This window comes from Paroedura picta, chromosome 7, assembly GCF_049243985.1.
Source record: "Paroedura picta isolate Pp20150507F chromosome 7, Ppicta_v3.0, whole genome shotgun sequence".
Lineage (NCBI taxonomy): Eukaryota > Metazoa > Chordata > Lepidosauria > Squamata > Gekkonidae > Paroedura > Paroedura picta.
Window position 1 is genome coordinate 114029339 of NC_135375.1, and position 21125 is coordinate 114050463.

General features: G+C 48.7%; 1 protein-coding gene across 3 annotated transcripts in view; it reads left to right on the forward strand.

Annotated features, from left to right (window-relative positions):
* SAMD8 (sterile alpha motif domain containing 8) overlaps window positions 1-19071 on the forward strand; it is a 37614-nt gene extending 18543 nt beyond the window's left edge. For all 3 annotated transcript variants that reach the window (XM_077346004.1, XM_077346002.1, XM_077346003.1), the window contains exons 3-6: window positions 10905-11000; window positions 13962-14079; window positions 16575-16725; window positions 18176-19071. In XM_077346004.1, the coding sequence (XP_077202119.1) occupies window positions 10905-11000; window positions 13962-14079; window positions 16575-16725; window positions 18176-18480 (670 nt within the window). In that variant the 3' untranslated portion in view covers window positions 18481-19071. The remainder of the gene's footprint in view (window positions 1-10904; window positions 11001-13961; window positions 14080-16574; window positions 16726-18175) is intronic.
* The last annotated feature ends 2054 nt before the right edge of the window (window positions 19072-21125 follow it).

Genomic DNA, 21125 nt, shown 5'->3' on the forward strand with positions numbered 1-21125 from the left:
GAGTGGCGTGCAGAAGAAGGTCCCCGTTAAAACAAAGGTTGTTCCCAAGGGCAGCCCTGTTGGTCCAGCAGCCCCTTAGGGGCCAACAAGATTTCCTCTGCTGTAGTCCAGTTGATTACTGTGTGCTTTGTACCTGTGTGTCTCATGTCTGACAAAGGGAGTAGTAGTGTCTTGGTGGAAAAAGCCCTCGTGGAGGAGGTGTAGGGAGGTGTAGCGGACGGTGTTACCAGGGAGCGTTATCTGAGCAGCTGCAGGATCAGTTCCCCTCTTAACAAGGGGATGTCAGGTGGAGGTTCTGGATGCTGACTCAGCATGCCTGCCAGGTGATGCTTAGGCTAGGAAGCTGTACTTCACCTGGTTGTAAAGCAGGAAGAGGAAACAGAGGCAGTTGAGCTTCACTGGAGAGGCTGGGAAGGGTTGCTGCTAAGAAGTCCCCAGGAACTGGAGAGATCTTTGTCTCAGTAGAATCATAGAATAATAGAAGGGACCTCCTGGGACATCTAGTCCAACCCCCTGCAGTATGCAGGACAGTCACATCCCAATCGCTCATCTACTGTAACCTGCCACCCCCTTAAGCCTTCACAGAATCAGCCTCTCCGTCAGATGTTTAAAAATTTCCAAAGTTGGAGAACCCACCAACTCCCAAGGGAGCCTGTTCCACTGAGAAATCGCTCTAACTGTCAGGAACTTCTTCCTGGTGTTTAGGCGGAATTTCTTTTGAATTAATTTCATCCCATTGGTTCTGGTCCATCCCTCCGGGGCAAGAGAGAACAACTCTGCTCCATCCTCTATCTTGTTTGTCTTCTGCAATTCCAGCATCTCTGACGCATGGTGGCATAGTGCCTTGCTGAGTGTTCTTTGACCACGCAGGGGTGGCTGGCCTGAGACGATTCTGCCAAGGGCTGTGTCACTGACTTGAGCTAATGGCTCCTGAATGCACCTTGTGAATAAAAACTGGGACTGGTTCCGTAGAGCAGGGGTAGTCAGCCTGTGCTCCTACAGATGTCCACGGACTACAATTCCCATGAGCCCCTGCCAGCATTTGCTGGCAGGGCCTCATGGGAATTGTAGTCCATGAACATCTGGAGGGCCACAGGTTGACTACCCCTGCCGTGAAGCATCCAGGCTAACAGCAAGGAATGAAAGCTGCAAGAGATTTTGGCAGGGTGGGTGCCTGCCGCAGAAGTGGGCGTTTGTTGTGCTGCTTGGCTTGTAAGGGAGGACTGAGGGACCAGTTGTGTAGCTCAGGGAACCAAGGAGGGTGGCCCAGGCCCTACTGCGGCTCAGCTGTCCACCAGCCTTCATACCTTCCCTTCCTTTAGCCTGTCTCTGTGGCTGGTGGCTGCCGGGGCCCCAGAGGGGACGGCTGGTGGGCGGTGGTGGTGGAGTTCACTTAGTGGGGGGCACACGCCTTTGCCCATCCGTGGATGAGGGCAGGCGTCTGTCTGGGGGGGCTGGTCAGGAAAGCTTCTGCTGCCAGGACAGTGGGTTTCATCCTAAAGGTTCGTTTTGCTAAAGGCTTTGCAAGTGTGGGGTGAGTCTTGCTGGAGAGATGCAAGAACAGGGCCTGGATTTTGCCTGGCTGTTACTGCTGGATGTAAGTAAATAACTTTGTGGGTGGACTGGGGAGGTCATGTTTTCCTAGGATGATTCCCTCTCCCCATAAACTCACAACCCATAAATCTACTTGCTTTTTGGCCAGTGGTGCATACCTGTGCCACATTTGTGCAGAACAAAGGTCATCTTGCTGGTAATCTGGTGAGCTACTGCTGGCTCTGCCGTCTGAAAGCACAGCAAGAGGCTGTTCGTTCTTTCCTCTATGGGGAGGGAAGAGTGTTTTATCCCTCTCCTTGTGATGCATTTTGCGGGAGCGGCCAGCAGCATCAAAATCCAGTGTGAGCAAGGGTGGGCACCCAGAGAGCAGGGCTCTGAAATGGCCTCTGTCTCTTCATTTTTGTAGTTTCTGTCCCCCTGCACAAGTCTCCAGATTTAAACATTGCGATTTGAAAAGCGAAAGAAGTAGAATTTTCAAGAATAATCTCCCTAATCCTTATCTTTTGTTGTTCCTCTATATATTTATGAAACAACCTAGAGGGTGGGACGTGTCCGGCTGTCCAAGTTAGAATAGGGCCAATCATGGTGCAGCCAGCTTTGTCCTGATTGGCTCTGCCCCTGCAGCTTTGTCCTGATTGGCTCTGCCCTCCATTCCTGGACTCTAGGCTTTTGCTCTCAGATGCCTCAGTGCCTGGAGCCAGCAGCAGGTAAGGGGAGAGGGCCCTGGGCAAAGGGTCGTGGTGGAGGCCTTGCTGACGAGGGCCTCTTGGCCTGCTAGGCTAGCCTTGCTAATGAGGGCCCTGCTAGGCTGGCCTTGCTAATGAGGGCCCTAAGATTCTTAGGAATGGGCTTTGAAGATAGTATCTCAATAACATCTTCCCTGCCTCCCTTTGTGAGCAGATAATAGCTGTCATGAGCCCCTTTCCAGGAGAAAGACTGGTGGGACCGTGGTCCTCCCTTGGGGGATGGGGCCAGATGTCACGGGGGACTATTATGGCTATCCAGAATGCTGCCCCAATTCAGGATCCCTGCCTTTTTGAGCCTGTGGACAACTTTGGGATTCTGACATAGCCATAAAAATGTCTGTTGTCGAACACCGGGCCAAATGCACGGAGGAATCCCAAGTGCAGGGGAGCAGAAGGGGAATTAACAAACACACTTCGAAAGTGGAATTTGAGGGAATAAAATGGACACGCTGGTGGCAGCTGCTGCTGAAACAGTTGCCTTAATCTGCACAGCCAATCAGAAGCTTTGCTGGGCAAGAATCCCAGCTGGCCCCACCTGCAAACTTTCTAGAAACGCATTGTGAGCGACACCATGTTGGGGATCTCTGCCCTAAACCATAGCTCTCAGTTGGCCTCAGTTGAACAGATTTTTGGGTTTTTTTTAATCCACCCAGGTGACCAGCCTTTGGCTCTCTGTTCCACATATGACACAGTAAGCAAGCAATGTAAATAGGAGAGAGAGAGTGATAGAAACTGAATTATAATACTACTGAAGGACAGCTCTTGTTGCAGGGTGGCATTTCCATGGGCAGAGCGTTCGGTGGGAGTATAGAATGCCAGAAGGCAGGAGGAGAACAGTCGCCCATTGTCTCGGAGACAGACCACTGGAGAAACCGTTGTAGTAACAGGAAGGCACCAGACGTCAGCTGAGGCCTCTGGCCTTGTGAGTCTGCGGGGATGTCTCCATTCTTGCAGCCTCCTGAGAAGGAGCGGGCAACACCTGCCAAGCAGCTTGGGGAGCAACATCCATATTTTGCCTGCCTGCCTGCCTGCAGCCATGTTTCTCACTTGCTGTGAATGGACAGGGATAATGGGACAGCTGGATTAGAAAAAGTGTTACATCCTCCATGGTTCTGTCTGAAGCTGTTATATGTATCCTGCTTCTACTTTTCTCTGGGATATTTTTCCTGGCGCTTTGAGGATGTTTTGAATGGCTGCCGATCTGTTCTAATCCCAGCTTTAAAGCAACTCCATGCGAGATGCAGCACTGTGAGCATCCTGAAATAGGCCTACGGTGGTGGTGGTGGTGGTGGTGGAAGGGGCTTCAACCGGCCCTCCCGTCCCAGCCCCCTGGAATTAGTGTCATAAATCTAAAGGGATTGTTCCTCTCCAGATACCTGGACAGTTTCCAGCGAGGGAAGGAATGGCCAGTCTGTAGGCCAGATGGAAGAGGGGTAGGGTGGGGTAGTGGGGTTGGATTGGGAATTTTAATTGTAGGATGTTTAAAATTTTTATTATGAATGTTTAAACTATTTTTGTAAACTTCCTCAAGCTCTCTTGCAGAGAGGGGCAGTCTATAAATATAATAACAATAATAATCAGATAAATAAAAGCCCGCCCACCCCTGGCTAATTGGTTCCATTGTTTAATTGCTCGCAACTGAAATCTTCCCTCCTGTAAAATAAACCCTTTAGAGCTAGTCTTTGCCGTCTCCTGCAGGATAGCATTTCAGATCTTTGAAGAGCCCAGCCTTGTCTCCCCCTCAGTCTTCTGCAGGCCAAGGGACTACATTCCTTCAGCCTGTCCTCAAAGGACTTCTCTTCCAGGTGCCGACCTGCTTTCATACCAACTACAGAACTTGTTCCAGTTTGTCCTCTATAACTGACTGTACTGCGGTACTTCAGAAGACGTCTAATGAGCCTAGTGCGGAACTGTTGCTTCTTGTGACTTGGATACGATCTTCCCATCAATGCATTAGCCTGTTGTTGTTGTTGTTGTTGTTGTTGTTGTTGTTGTAGCTGCCTCCCACTGCCAATTTGTGGTCAGTTTGCGATCAGCCGCAATCCTGAGGTCCTTTTCACATGGACAGCTGGTAGGCCAGGTATCACCCAGCCTGTACATTTGATTCTCTTGGGAAAATGTTGCGTTGTTTGTAGAATTTTGTTTGAGAGTAAAAGCTGCAAGGAAAGACCTAAGCATTTGGGGCTTTTTAAGTATAGGGAAAACATGACAAAGAACATATGAAGCTAGACAGCTTCATATGTTCTTTGTCATGTTTTTCCTATACTTAAAAAGCCCCAAATGCTTAGGTCTTTCTTTGCAGTGAATGAGACCATTGGTCCGTGAGGGTTAGTATCGTCTATCCAGACTGGTGGTGGCTCTAAAAATAGAGGACTTTTATATCCCACCAGTTTCTTTTAACAGGAGATGCCAGGGTTTGAGCCACAATCTCTCTGCACAGAAGGAACACAACACTAGTATCCATAGTGTGGAGGAAATGGGCAGAACTTCTCTCCCACTTTTGCAATTTTAGAACTCTGTCCTGCTCCCCAGTAAGGTGGCAGATTCAGGTCAGGCAGTAGAAGATGCTTCTTCACACAATGTGTGATGAACTTTGTGGAATTCACTGTCAAAAGACATGGTAGTAGCTTCTAGCTTGGACAGCTTTAAAAGGTCTGAACAAATTATTTATTTTATGTATTATTCGATTTTTAGACCGCCACTCCCAACATGAGCCGTCTCGTGGTGGTTTACAAATTATAAAACCAATGAAAATTACAAAATAAAACATATAATACCCCTTATTACAATTACAAATGATGGCGATGTCACCAAATTCTTGTTGTCTCCTAGATCCACCACCCTGCTGTTTCTAGTCTTGTTTCTTACATAGATGATCCTGGGTGAAGTTAACCCGGGGGGGTCCTGATCAAAAGGGGTTGGGCGAGATCCACAGATTGATAACTCCGGTCTCTGCCCTGGCCTCAACTGAACACCTGGCCAAAGAGCTCCATCTTACAGGCCCTGCAGAACCCAGAGAGCTCTGTCAGAGCCCTTAGCTCTACTGAGAGCTTATCCCAGTTTGGTGTAGAATCAGTTTGGTGTAGTGGTTGGGAGTGCAGACTTCTAATCTGGCGAGCTGGGTTCGATTCTGAGCTCCCCCACATGTAGCCAGCCGGGTGACCTTGGGCTCGCCACGGCACTGATAAAATTGTTCTGACCGAGCACCCACCTCACAGGGTGTCTGTTGTGGGGAGAGGAAAGGGAAGGCGACTGTAAACCGCTTTGAGCCTCCTTTGGATAGAGAAAAACGGCATATAAGAACCAACTCTTCTTCTTCATCCCACCAGGTTGGGACCAGGGCCAAAAATGCCCTGGGCCTGGGACAACTAGCAGATTCATACCTGTAGAGCACAGAGCTCTGCGAGGGTCATAAGCAGATAAGTGGCCCCTCAGATATGTAGGAGCCAGGCTGCATATAGCCTTAAAGATCGAAACCTCCTACTCTGCCTCCTACTTAACAGATCTTTTGTGGTCATATGATTGGCTACAGTGCTAGAGTAGATGAACCTTTGGCTTGATCCACTGTGAGGGAATCATTTTGCAGTCCCCATCACGGGTCCCAGGAATTTGGAAAGGTATCCACTACTGTCCTGGGTCTCTGTCCAACGAGAGAGTCCTTTCTCCTGGGGAACTTATTTCTTGGTAGTAGTCAGTGTCCCCAGCAAATCTGAAAGGATCTCCTGCTAGAGGTGTTTACATCCAGCTCTCTGAATCTCCATTGCTACTTTCAGGCTATGCTTAATTACTGCATCTTCCGCTTTGCTTGTGCTAGCCAGCCTAGGGATGATATGATGCACTTTCATGACTTTGTGTTCCAGGGATCATAATCTCAACTGCTGCCCCTCCCTTCCTTTGGTCTTTGAACATTAACTGGCCTAGGGATGATAAGGCTTAACCACAAGCAGGTACTAATTGGCACACCTGAAGTTGAAATCATACCACGTCTAACATTGCAAAATGGGGGTGAAACCTGCTTAGCTTAACAGTTGCTTTAGGTCCTGATTGTAGAATCATAGAACCATAGAGTTGGAAGGGACCATGAAGGCCATCTAGTCTGAGCCCCTGATCAATGCAGGATCAGCCTAAAGCATCCAGGATAAGACTCTGTCCAGGCGATGCCTGAAGATGGCCAGTGAGGGGGAGCTCACCACTTCCTCAGGGAGCCCATCCTACTGCTGAACTATTCTGTGAAATTTCCCCCTGATATCTAGCCCATACACAGTTCTACACAGAGTTTAAAGCCATTGCAGTGGGTCCTAGCCTCTGCTGCCAACAGGAACTGTTTCCTGCTCTTCTAAGTAAGAGCCTTTGAAATACTTAAAGACAGCAATCATGTCCCCTCTCAACCTCTTCTTCTCCAGGCTGAGGAATCCCAACACCTTCAGCCTTTTCTCATAGGGCTTGGTCTCCAGGCCCTGGATCATCTTTGTTGCCCTGGTCTGCACCCTCTCAGTTTTGTCTACATCCTTTTTGAAGCGAGGCCTCCAGAACTGCACACAGTACTCCAGGTGCAGTCTGACCAATGCAGTATACAGTGGAAATATGACATCTTGTCCCCTATAATTATAAGGTACTATTCAGATGTTCTGTCAAGATAATCAAGGAGGGCAGCATCCAGGTCCTCACCCTGGTCAGGCAGTCTGTAGGAGACTCCAACCGCTATACTCTTTGTTCTCCTTCCTTATCTTCACCCAGATACTTTCCACTGGAGCGTCACTCTCCTCCTCTAGTTTCTCTTGACAGACAAGCCCTCTCCTCACAAACAGCCCCACTCCACCTCCCCTTCGATCTTTTCTGTTTCTTCTGAACAACTCATATCCATACACTACTGCATTCTGGTCATAAGTCTCTGTAATTTATTTATTTCTTTGGATTTTTATACCGCCCTTCCGTACGGCTCTGGGCGGTTTACATAAAACGTCGTAATAGTTACATGGAACATTATAACAGTATAACAAATAACAAACATAGTATAACATGACAACCAGAACAGTATTTAACAGAACAATAAAGGTAAAGGCATCCACTGTGCAAGCACCGAGTCATGTCTGACCCTTGGGGTGATGCCGTTTTCTTGGCAGACTCAATACAGGGTGGTTTGCCAGTGCCTTCCCCAGTCATTGCTGTTTTACCCCCCAGCAGCAAGCTGGGTACTCATTTTACCGACCTTGGGAGGATGGAAGGCTGAGTCAACCTTGAGCCGGCTGCTGGGATCGAACTCCCAGCCTCATGGTCAGAGCTTCAGACAGCATGTCGGCTGCCTTACCACCCTGTGCCACAAGAGGCTCGAAGAGAACAATAACAGTGATAAATCCCTGGGTAGTCATGGGGGGCCACCGGCAGATGTTTTGAGTCAGTCGGCCGCAAGCAAATGCCTGGTGGATGCCTATTATGCCTGTTAAGTCATAGCTTTCTGTCTGCATGAGAAGCTTGAGCTCTTCGGCTCTTCCCTTTTAATTGCCCATGCAGTCTATAGGCACCTGAAGCCACTTACCCTTGATTCTATTTGCCATGTCCTTCCCAGGCAGGCCTTTGGCATTTGTAGGGATTCTACATTAAAATCCCTACGTTGGACATCATCTTCTTCTTGTGACTTCTGTTTAAAGCTTTCCTGATCAATCTCCCCAGGTTCCTGCCAAACACATTTCCCCCCAGCTTGGATAAGTGAAGTGGAAGAAAGGCAGGAGACAATCAAAGTAAAATAAATGATGATATTCCATTCTGGGGGTGGGAGGAATAAGTGCAGTAAAATAAAATAATATTCAAATTCAGTTCTGAGATCAGCAGACTGCTCGGGTCAGGGTACAGAATTCGCTTGTCGCTGGAGGGAGAAGTCAATAATACTTTGACAAAGAAGAAGCCAAAGCATGTGGACCAAGTAGTTTACACCAAAGGACAGATTCCGGGGGAAACTGCAAGTTCAGTCTGATTCTGTAAAACAACTTCGCTTGAAAAATTAAATCAAGTCTAAATTAATGTTTTCTCTCCTGGAAGAGCTCCCTGGTCCAATGTAATGTGTTGTGATCAGATAAAAATAGTAGAAATGGATAATGTTTCGGTGAGTAGCCATGTTGGTCTGTAGCAATAGATTAAAGTTTTAGTCTGAGAGCACCTTTAAAACCAACCAAGTTTAATTGTGGGTAAAAAAAAAGCCTTTGCAGGTGAAAACTTATAACCAGAATTAAACTGGTTTTTGCCACTGGACTGAACCTGTTATATTGGAGGGAAAGTTTATCAGAAACATTGATGATTGGGTTTACAGTTGCTGCACAACCAACTGTGCATAATAAAACTGGAGTCTATTAAGGAAGAAGAAGAATTGGTTCTTATATGCTGCTTTACTCTACCCGAAGGAGGCTCAAAGCGGCTTACAATCACCTTCCCTTTCCTCTCCCCACAACAGACACCCTGTGAGGGAGGGGAGGTTGAGAGAGCCCTGATATTACTGAAGAAGAAGAGTTGGTTCTTATATGCAGTTTTTCTCTACCCGAAGGAGTCTCAAAGTGGCTTACAGCCGCCTTCCCTTCCCTCTCCCCACAACAGACACCCTGTGAGGTGGGTGAGGCTCAGAGAGCCATGAGATTACTGCTCAGTCAGAACAGAAGAAGAGTTGGTTCTTATATGCCACTTTTCTCTACCCAAAGGAGTCTCAAAGTGGCTTACATTCGTCTTCTTTTTCCTCTCCCCACTTCTTTCTTCTCCTGTCTTCTTCCTCTCACCTCTCCCTGTGAGGTGGGTGAGGCTGAGAGAGCCCTGATATTACTGCTCGGTCAGAACAGCTTTATCAGTGCTGTGACTAGCCCAAGGCCACACAGCTGGCTGCATGTGGGGGAGTGCAGAATCGAACCCGGCATGCCAGATTAGAAGTCCGCACTCCTAACCACTACACCAAACTGGCTCTCACCAAACTGGCTCTATAGCAGTGTGGCTCTATTCAGTTTGTTATCTGATGGCCCAGTGCTGCGTGAGACCACTGTTTTAAGAAGCAGAAGAGCTGTTCTTTAGTACCCTGTTTTTCACTACCCAAAGGAGTCTCAAAGTGGCTTACAGCCGCCTTCCCTTCCCTCTGCCCACAACAGACAACTTGTGAGGGAGGTGGGGGCTGAGAGAGCTCTGACAGAATTGCTCTGTGAGAACACTCCACAAAGAATTGTGCCCAGCCCAAGGTCACCCCGCTGGCTGCATGTGGAGGAGCAGGGCATCAAATCCCACTCTCCAGATTAGAAGCGGCCGCTAGGGTTGTGTGTGGCAGCCTGGAACAGTCAATTTGGCCTGGAATGGCTGATTCGGACACCACCGTGTAGAACCCTAGCTGCCGCTTTTAAACTATAACACCAAGCTGGTTCTCGATGCTAAGCCGTGTTCAGCAAAGTTCCTGCTTTTCCATATTCAAATAGTGTCATCTTGTCATGGGCACAGAGATGGAAGGGTTGATCTGTTACCAGGTGAGGAAGAATGGCATCTCTAGTGAGGCCTAAGTACAGCTGAGGTTGGTGGGCCCCAGGTCTGCAAATGTTTGGGTTTTGCCACAAAGACCATTCCCCCATCATTGTTAGGAGAGAAATAAAGCTCCATTATTTAGCCTTACACTAAAGTCTCAAACTAAACAGCAGTGGCTAACTGTCTGCGCCAGGCTATCTCAACCAGGGTTTCTTGATGGCCCTGGAAGGGATAGAGAGAGGTAGGTGAATTCCCCTGGATTTTTTAAAAATTTCTTCAACTTAATTAGCTCTTTAACTGGATTGAAAATTTGGAAGGTTTGCAAGTCTGTGGACCTTGAACCGTTTCAGACTCAAACTTTGCACCCCACTTTGCGGTGTACCGCTAAAAACAGAAACCGTCAACACGGTCATAAACAAGATTATGTGTTTAGTAGTTGGCTTAAGAAAGCAGGTTGTCTTCATATAGACTAGATGTTATCTGGAAACAGAACATAAAAACCTGTGCAGTTTGTGTACAGAGGTGACCGTGGGCGAGGGGGTCTGCCACAGACATCGATCCACCTTCCAAACCACTTACAGCCTCCTGGGAAAGAGCAAGGCTGCATTCAAGGGTCCCGAATTTGGAGACAGAAGCTTTCAACATCCTGAGGTGTTCTCCAGTCTTATGGGGAAATGACTTTTTTGAAAAAAAGGGCCTAAAGTCTTTATGCCCAGGAAACCTTTGGCTTCTAATTCCTTGATTAGGGAAGACCCCAGGGTCAAGGTCTGTTTGTGTATCAGTCTGGGCTTCATAGAATCATAGAATAATGGAGTCGGAAGGGATGTCATGGGTCATCAAGTCCAACGCCCTGCACTATGCAGGACACTCACATCCCTATCACTCATCCACTGTCACCTGCCACCCCCTTGAGCCTTCACAGAATCAGCCTCTCCGCCAGATGGCTATCTAGTCTCTGTTTAAACATTTCCAAAGATGGAGAACCCACCACCTCCCGAGGAAGCCTGTTCTACTGAGAAACCGCTCTGTCAGGAACTTCTTCCAGATGCTTAGATGGAATTTCTTTTGAATTCGGAATTTCTTTTGAATTAAAGCTTCATTGCTTCCCCTTCTGTCTTTTAGTGTTCCGAGGATCCCTTGGGCTTTCGCCATGACTGAAGTATGTGGAGTGATTCTCTGCTACATCTGGTTACTTGTCCTCCTCCTCCACAGGCACAGGTATAGTTGCTTGACAATTGTTAACGCCCCCAACCTGAAGAAAGAGGGCAGTAAATCCATGGAGTAAGCATTTGTATGGTCTGCCATTATTACAATTCAGTACACCTGCCAGCAAACGCTAGCAGGGGCTCATGGGAATTGTAGTCCATGGACATCTGGAGGACCACAGGTAGACTACCCCTGCAGTACACCATTGATGGGGAGAACTGAAACCCATTCTGCTCAGAAAAGCTTTGTGGAGAGGGCAGGAAAGTGAGCCCCCTTCCCAGGGTGAGCTTGTTTCTGCAGAAGAGCTGAGTAGCTGCTCAGCCAGTGCACAGGCGCCTGTCCCGCTGCAGCGCCCCATTGGCTTCAGGGATCCGTGGGCTTCTGATGGGCGCTTAGGAAACCCATGTGCTTCTGCCAGCAGGAGATTCTGCATAGCCGTTCCCGCCTCCGGGTACCAGCTGCTCAAACTTAAGTCCTGTATCGCAGGGGTAGTCAAACTGCGGCCCTCCAGATGCCCATGGACTACAATTCCCATGAGCCCCTGCCAGCAAATGCTGGGAATTGGGAATTGTAGTCCATGGACATCTGGAGGATCACAGGTTGACTACCCCTGCTGTATAGCCTTGATTCTAGCTGTATAGTTACATCTGGTGGGAAAATAATAGGCAGCCCACCAAGCCCAGGCCGACCTGATGACAGCCACCTGTTGGAGACGGGCAGTCTAAGAACAGGGAGCCTGAATCCTGTTGACCCAATCCAGAGGAGAGGCAGTGATAACATCTGTTCTGGCCTACAACAGGATCTCTTGGGTGAGCAGGATGCCAAATGCGTACCCACCAGGAGGGCCTGGGAGCCAGGCAGCCTGATCGCAGCTCCCCTGCTTCTCCTGCAGAAGGCTTTAGTTTTGCCCATCTGCACTCTGACCTAGAATCATAGAATCATAGAGTTGGAAGGGACCTCATGGGTCGTCTAGTCCAACCCCCTGCGCTATGCAGGACATTCACATCCCAATCGCTCATCTACTGTCCCCTGCCACCCCTTTGCCTTCACAGATTCAGCCTCTCCGTCAGATGGCTCTCCAGCCTCTGTTTAAACATTTCCAAAGATGGAGAACCCACCACCTCCCAAGGAAGCCTGTTCCCCTGAGAAACCGCTCTGTCAGGAACTTCTTCCGGATGTTTAGATGGAATTTCTTTTGAATTAATTTCATCCCATTCGTTCTGGTCTGTCCCTCTGGGGCAAGAGAAAACTCTGCTCCATCCTCCGTATGGTACCCTTTTAAATACTTGAAGATGGTTATCAGATCCCCTCTCAGTCGTCTCCTCTCCAGGCTAAACAGACAAAGCTGCCCCAACCTTTCTTCATATGTCTTGGTCTCCAAACCCCTCACCATCTTTGTTGTCCTCCTCTGGACACGTTCCAGTTTGTCAACATCCCTCTTCAACTGGGGTGCCTAAAACTGAACACAGTACTCCAAGTGAGGCCGAACCAGAGCAGAGTACAGCGGTACCAGAGCTGAGTAAAGCAGTACCATCACCTCCCGTGATCTGGACACGATACTCCATTTGATGCAGCCCCAAATCCCATTTGCCTTCTTAGCCACTGAGTCACACTGCTGACTCATGTTCAATGTGTGGTCTACTATCTGTTTATCCTGTCTGTTTTTCATTTTGGCTAGTTACAGTGTGTCTTTCTCTCTGAGCCCCAAGGCGGGTTACGTAGGGTGAGTCAGGTGCACTTAGCTTGATGGGACATCCGATGAACAGTTCAGCTGTGCTTGCACTACGAAAATCTGAGAACAGACAGAGCTGAAACAAAGTGTGATTCAGTTGGGGGCGGAGCTCAGCGGTGTCCCTTTAAACTCTTGGGCATCACTGACCATTTTTGAAAGCTGAGCCTGTTTGAGATTTTCTGTAGCCACCAGTCGTATTCTTTTCTCCTCTTGAGATCTCAACTCCTGTAGCACAATAACAGAGGCTGTGGTGACCTCTGCAGACTCCGTTTCAGTGATCTGTCAGGTAGCCCTTAGCATGCTTTATTTGATTGTTTAAAAGAACACAGTCACTTTGAAGGTGAGGGTGCAGAAGATCATTTGGAAGGTCATGGGTTTTCACCCCAAAGAACAAGCAAAGCTGCTCCATCGAAGTGCAGCAGGTGAGATGAACGGTGCTCTTTCTAGGTCAGGGCCTAGATGTCTCACTGCAAGGTAAGCAGGCTTGGTGAATTGGAAATATCAAATTCTGGCATGTAAAAGAACTTGCTAGTGCAAAGAGCGAGTGGTGTGTTTCCATTGCAAGAAGGCCCAGCACAAGAGAGCGTTGTTCAGGACACAGCTAGGGTTTTCTTGTTCTAATGAATATGGCACGAGGGGAATTCCCCACACACGCACATTGCTCGTGTCTCTGTTTTTAATTGCATAGATGATTTCTCTGAGTCATTTACATAACACACAAGCATAGTTTCAGAGAAGCACTCATATCAAAGACCTTTGTGATTTCCAGATTTGTAAAACACATTCCGAGAATTAAATGATCTCCTGGCACAATATCAAAGGGTTCCCCAACAGTTTTGAGCGTCTTGGACAGCTTGAGCATTTTGACACAGCAGGGCAGGCACAGACGCAAAATGGCCGCCACCAAATAACTGCTACAGGAGGCCGAGCCAGCTACAAAATGGCTGCCGTCGCTTATTTTTATTTTATTTATTTATTTATTTATTTATTTATTTATTTATTTGGATTTGGCTATCAGACACACAGGGAAGATCCTTGCGCCGTGGTGGCAGCTACTGCCCAATTAGCATTCCTAGTCAAAAGTCCCAGCTGACCCTGCCCATTTTCTCAAAACGTGGTCACCAGCAAAGGTGTTGGCAGGTGCTGTGGTCCCCCTGGGCAGAATGTCGGGGACCCCTGATGTGAATGTGCTGTGTGGGGTGACTTGGATTACAGAAGTAAGTCTTCCTGCTTATTTCTAGGTCTATCCTCCTGCGGCGAATGTGCAGCCTTATGGGCACTGTGTTTCTCTTGCGGTGCATCACAATGTTTGTCACCTCCCTGTCGGTACCAGGCCAACATCTGCAATGTTCTGGAAAGGTATGAAGAAGGCTCCCCATTCCCCAGCCTCCCTTGTAAAGTGGAATTAGTTTGTGCCAAGCAAGCGCATCTTTGCAGTCATCAAGGCAGTTTCTGAGTTTCACTGGTAGCCCTCTCTTTAAAAAAAAAGGGAAAAAAGGCTGGGAATAAAGCTCCCTTTTCATCGCACAGATGTGGGCAGCAGAAGGTCCTTTGGGCGACACATACAGCAGAAACACAAGAGAGTCTGCCTGCTTCAGTGGGAATTCTTCAGCTAGTGCCTGGCTACTGTAGTTGACTGGCAAAGGGTGAGCTAATTGGGGCCGACCCCTGATAAGACAGAGGTGATGCTGGTGAGGAAGGCTGACTTCTTGGAGGGCGATCAAGGTCGGTAGCCATGTTAGTCTCTCTGGAGTAGCAGAAAAGAGCCAAAGGTCACCGCAAGGCTAGCAACATTGGTGGCCGCAGAGGAGTTTTCATGAGCCACAGCCCACTTCTTCAGAGACCTCTTACTCTTTCCTTTTCTACCGTTCTTGGTGGGTGTTGCACTTCCCACAGGACGGGTCCAGTTGACCGTCACAGACTCAATTAAATACCAAGGGCTTAAGTGTGGCCCAGTGGAACGAATGGAGAAACAAATGAACGTAGCTTCACAAATGCTTTCTTGCATCTTCACAGAGGCTGGCTTCTGCCCTCAACCCAGCCAGTCCGGCCATGCGCAGCTGCGCCACAGATGGCTAGACTATTGTGCTGCAGTCTGCATGGGTGTGTGTCTCCAGCGGGTGCAAAACACTGCAGCCCAGTTCTTATCAGGAGCTAGATACCGCATATGAAACCTAAGCTGTGGCCATGGTTGTCTCTGGGTTTGATTCAAGGCGCTGGTTGTTACTTACAACCTTGCGTGGTCTGCAGAACACCCCTCTCAGGATGCTCCCTCAGCAGAGCTTTGCTTTTCTGAGCAAAGCCTTCTGAAGGTGCCACCCTGCAAATGGATAAGATCAGGGGCCACCCCATCCCTCAATGTTCTGTGGGGTGGCTGCTGCTTGGTGGAATGGCCTTCCCATACCAGGCCAGGAAGTCTTCTGCAAAATGAGTAGAACAGGACAGTTCAGAAGAGTGTTTTTATCAAGGGGACTCAGGTTGGTGTCTCTCCATTTTACCCTTCTAACAACCCTGTGAGGTGGGTTAGGCTGAGAAAGAGAGTCTGTCTGTCCCACAGAGCTTCAGGCAGAGTGGTGGCTTGATGCGGGCTGTGAACTGGAGGCCCCTTGGCCATCTCAACTGGAGGCCATTTTGGACCTCCAGGCTGCTCTCCCCAGCCTGTGTTGATAGGGCTCTGGTAGCTGTTCAGCCAACCACATGCCCCCTTGACCTGTGTCCCTCATGGCTGGTGGAAGAGGAGATTTGGGTCCTCTCCAGGAGACTATTAATTTGTCCCTGGCTTCAGAGGATTTCCCGGAGAGATTAAAGGAGGCTGCGTTTAAACCACTTCTTAAAAATAGGGGCTGGATCCTTCTGACCCAGCCGCTTATCGCCTGGTCTTGCACCCGTGTTTCTGGGCAAGGGGCTTGAGTATGCGGGAGAGCTGTAGAGCATGGTTTTTAAGGAGATGTTTTAAAAAACGATTCAGGTTTATATTATGATGGCTTACTTTATGAAATTTATGTTTGAATATGATTAGCTTGTTATCCGCCCTGAGCCAACCAGGAAGGGAAGGCTGTAAAAATAAAGTTTTTACGTTGAAAGAATTGTGCAGGCACACAAAAGCTTCTACCCAGAATTAAACTTGGCTGATCCTAGAGTTCCCCTTGGACTCAAATGTTGTTCTGTTGCTTCAGACACACCTGAATGATATAGAATATGACTCTCTACATTCACATGGTGGAATGTGGTGTTTGTGTTGGCCAAAGACCAGGGGTAGTCAAACTGCGGCCCTCCAGATGTCCATGGCCTACAATTCCCAGGAGCCCCTGGCAGGGGCTCCTGGGAATTGTAGTCCATGGACATCTGGAGGGCCGCAGTTTGACTACCCCTGCCAAAGACTGTAACAACACTGAAGGGAGCAGAGCTGAATCCCTGTGTCAGGGAGTGTGGTCTTTAGAGCACGGCAGGCCACTTAAGCCCTGTCTGAGCAGGTGCAGGCCGGCCAGTCTCCTCGGATCTTGGCAGCTACGCCGGGCAACCCTGGTGAGTCCTGGCATGGGAGAGTGTCGAGGAAGTCCAGGGTCACTGCGAAGAGGCAGGCAAAGGCGAGCCACCTTTGTGTCAGCTCTTGCTTTCCAAGCTCCATGGGGCCATCCTAACTTGGCTGCTCCGTGAAGGCTCTTTCGCCCCAGGCCAGGAGTAAGGAATGAAAGTATGTTTAGGCCAGCTGTCAGGAGAGGTGCTGCACCTCTGGTGCTCCTCCTCCCCTGGATAGTGACGCTTGCAGCGTAGCTAAGAGTTACCTTTTGGGCTTGATTGTACAAGCTTAAGGGTTCGAGTTCTTTAACATTTTTGCAACGTGTTCCTCCTAGCTGTACGGCAACGTGGGGGCGAAGCTTCAGCGAGCCTTTGCCATTTGGAGCGGGTTTGGCATGACGCTCACTGGAGTGCATACCTGCGGGGATTACATGTTCAGCGGACACACGGTCGTCTTGACGATGCTGAACTTCTTCGTCACGGAATGTAAGTACAGCGTCGAAAGGCATGATGATGAATCTAGGTGTATCTCTAATTCACCCACCTCTTTTTTTTTTATGATTGCGGTGTAGTGGTTAGAGCAGGGGTAGTCAAACTGCGGCCCTCCAGATGTCCATGGACTACAATTCCCAGGAGCCCCCTGCCAGCATTCGCTCCTGGGAATTGTAGTCCATGGACATCTGGAGGGCCGCAGTTTGACTACCCCTGGGTTAGAGCATTGGCCAAGGGTGGAAAAGATGAACTTCATAGATGTCACTGCCAGTAGGTTTTGTGGGTGACTTCTTTGCTTCTAGGAAGTAGGGTTGGACAAGATATTATTGGGTGGAGATTGTCAGGAGGAGAAGCGGAATCTATCTGAGATTATGTGGCTGGGGGAGGCTTGGACCGTTGAGGTGGCCACTTCTACCTGCCCTTTCTACGGTTGGCTCTGACAGGAGCTTGGGGGTATGGCTCAGTTCTTTGCTCTCCATGGTAGAACGTGTCCTCGGTGACAAGGCTGCGTTTTACCATCTGTGCCGGGCCCGCCAAATGACTCCCTATCTGTCTTGGGAGGATCTTGCCACAGTAATTTAGGCAAGGGCCACCTCAAGACTGGACTCGGGTAATGTGCATTACTTAGGGTAAAGTAAAACTTACCCTGCAGCAGTTTCATCGGCTTCCAATTAGTTTGCAGTGCCTGTTCAAAGTGTTGATACATACCTTGAAAGCACTAAACCAGGGGTAGGCAAACTGTGGCGCTCCAGATGTCCATGGACTACAAATCCCATGAGAATTGTAGTCCAATTCATGGGAATTGTAGTCCATTGACATCTGGAGGGCCACAGTTTGCCTAACCCCTGTCCTAAACAGCCTGGGACCTTCATTCCTTCGGGACTGCCTCTCCCAAAAGAATCTTCCTGGTCTTCTCCAGTCTTCCTCTTCCCACTTCTTGAGGGTCCCTGATCCACCAAGTGCTTGCCTTGGGTCAACAAGGGTGAGGGACTTCTCAGTAGTGGCACCTGACCTGTGGAGCCTGCTGCCCAAAGAGGTTCATGCCTTGTGGGACTTCCCTGGGTTCTGCAGGGCATGCAAGACTGCTCTTTTTTGGGGTGGCCTTTGGGTGATTGTCATCCACCTGGCGGCTGGTATGCCTCACCATCTTCCCCATCTACACAGCCTACCCTGCCAGATAGTGGGATGATTTTTAACTGCTTTATATTTTAAAAGTTTGTTTATTGTATCTTTTGTTTCTTTTTATTGGGCGTATGTTACAAGCCGTTAGCTGCCCTGCGTCCTGTTTGGGAGAGAGGGAGTGGGATATAAATTTGATAAACAAAAATGCATAAAACCACCAAATGCCGTAAGCTGTTGACTGGCGGGTCTCAGTCCGGCACGTTCTCCTCTTTGCCGTCCAGCTGTGTCTAAGAGCGGGTGTTTGTTCTGTCCTTTTCCTTAGATACACCAAGAAGCTGGAACTTCTTGCACACTCTGTCCTGGGTGCTGAACCTCTTCGGGATCTTCTTCATCCTGGCCGCTCATGAACATTACTCCATTGATGTCTTCATTGCCTTCTACATCACCACCAGACTCTTTTTGTACTACCACACCTTGGCAAACACGCGGGCCTATCAGCAGAGCCGGAGGGCCAGGATCTGGTTTCCAATGTTCTCGTTTTTTGAATGCAACGTCAACGGTACTGTTCCCAACGAGTATTGCTGGCCCTTTGCCCGGCCAACGCTGCTGAAAAGGTTAATTGGCTAAAGCGACGTTGGGGGTCTGCCACAAGAATGACTGCTACAAGAGGACGCCTGCGGCCACCCCAGCCAGAGAGGCTTCCCACCAGGCCAAGAGAGGCTGGGTGGATCATAGGCCTGGGAGTGTTTACCCCGAATTAGATTCTGTATTTAACACTTTAACGGTGAGATTGCTACTAACTCAACTTGTTTGTCGCAGGCCTTCCTCTGAAGGTGAACAATCGACTTTGGATCCAGATGAACCTCAAGTGCTACCAAGTTAGGGCTTGTTTTTGCTTCTTTAAGAGGACTATCTTAATGCAAGTGTCATAGTTCTACAATGTTCACCGAAGGAGAGGGAAGGTATGTTTTAGGAGAGAAGTGGGGGGAGGAACTTGGCCTCTTCAGAAAAGGGTCCCTTTCCCCTGCAGCCCGAAGCAGGAGGAGGTGTGTGGATCGCAGGAGGGGTGTGTGAAAGAAGTGATGTCACACCGGTGACCATGAGGTGGGCCTCATTGGTTCGGGGGAAATGATTTTATAACGTTCTGACGCCCAGCGGTTTCCTTGTTTACATTTCAGCAAATCTGTTAGAAATAAATATTTTATCTTTTGACAATGAGGTTGACTTAGTCTTAGTGCCACGTAAACTCTTCCTTTGGGAACTGATGCTGCTAGCAGGTTAGAGCAACAACCGTTGATAGAATAGCAAATAATAGAACAACAGGCTTTTGGGTCATTTGGGGCAGAGGTCAGTGGCTTGGGGCAGAGGTGTTAGATGTCAGTGGCTTGGGGCAATAGAGCCAATGCGTTTAAGCTGTTTTTGTCTACCCTCCCCATCCTGGGGGGGTCTTGCAGGCCCACCCTGCTAGCAGAGGTGGTTTTCTCTTCTGGAGGGAGCCTCCTTCCAGAAGAAAGTGCCTCTGCCAGTGAAACAAACCTGTGGGATCCAAGCCAGCGCAAAAGAGCTTGGTTCGTGCCGCCTGGAAGCGGCAGATGCCAAAATATAATGGGCCGCCTGAGGGCCCCGTTAGAAAAGCTGAGCCCGCCCAGGAGTGATTTTGATGTGCCCCGACCATTGATGACTCTGAAGTGGGCAGTGGCGCCCTGCTGTGCCTGCTGCCCCGCATCCTGACCCTTTCAGCATTCCTTCCATCCGGGCTCTCTCTGGAGGACTGGATGGGAAATGCGGGAGGAAGCAGCAGGGCAGGGTGGGGCCCTGCTTCTCTCATTCAGGCACCACCTGTGCCAAAGCTCTTCCTGCGTTTTAGCCCCAAGATGCGTCTGATAAGACGTTCAGGTAATGCTGTGTTCTTACAAATGAGCTGCTTGTTTACAGCGCTGGAAGTTGAAGTATCTAGGCCAGGGGTAGTCAAACTGCGGCCCTCCAGATGTCCATGGACTACAATTCCCAGGAGCCCCCTGCCAGCATTCGCTGGCAGGGGGCTCCTGGGAATTGTAGTCCATGGACATCTAGAGGGCCGCAGTTTGACTACCCCTGATAGGCTGTCTAGCATTTGAGGCCTGTCTGTGTCCCTTCCTTTTTGAGAGTTCGCCTGCTTGTGGGAAGCAAGAGCAGAGCTTAAAGCTCTGAAATCACATAAGTCAGCAAACTATCTCCTATTTTTCTATAGAAATGAATCAGGTTTGCACTTAATCTCCCAAGCCATCCATTAGTGGAGAATTATCCTTGGGAGTTCTAAATGCTTGAAAACAGGGTGTGGCTGCGTGGGTGTTGCAGTGCAAATGACTTGGGCTCCAGCGACACGCCGGTTCAAGAGTACGTTCCTACTGCATTGTTTTAAAATAGCATCTACCTTCCCAGGTTGGCGTGCAAGTTACATCACAAGCTGTTGTTATTTTGGATTAACTTCTGCTACCCTATAAACACGTTTTTGTTCACAATTTCTCTGCCCACACAACTGGGTACTGTTTAAGATGGGTTGAAGCAGTCGCTCTTAGGATCTCCTGAACTCCCCAAGGGAGTGTGTGTGTTTTGTGTACCACTTAACGTTGCCATCCTGGCATTAGTGTATTGGTTTTTCAAAAGCCAGTGCAATGTTGTCGGTCTCTTCGGCACAAAATAGCCGCCCCCCACCCCCAATACCTTTCCAGTCATGACCTGGTGCTTTCTGGCAGACATTGTATTGCCCTAGAAGCTCTTTGGAAGAGAACAGGGAACCTTTCTAAGGCAATATATATTTGTAATAATATATACAAGGAGTAAATACCATTTCTTTTACATCTTTTATATACCAGAAGGAACAACCATAACGGCTTCTAGATCAATTCCGTTTTCATTGGCTTCATCAGTGGTGGAAACCTCCAATCCTCCGAAAATTGTTTGTAATATCAAAGGTGGCAAAATCCTATCGCCTTTCCTTATATTACTATTGTTAATATTTTAGTATCAATCGGCCAAACGGTTTTTGGAGGATTGGAGGTTTCCACCACTGATGAAGCCAATGAAAACGGAATTGATCTAGAAGCCGTTATGGTTGTTCCTTCTGTATATATTATTACAAACATATTGCCTTAGAAAGGTTCCCTGTTCTCTTCTGTCGATTGTTCATTGTGAACCTTTCTTTTTTTGTACTAGAAGCTCTTTGTGCAGCACCTGCCCCTTCTTACTAAGCGAGACTCATCAGGTTGAAATTCAGAGGCCGTTCTGCAAAT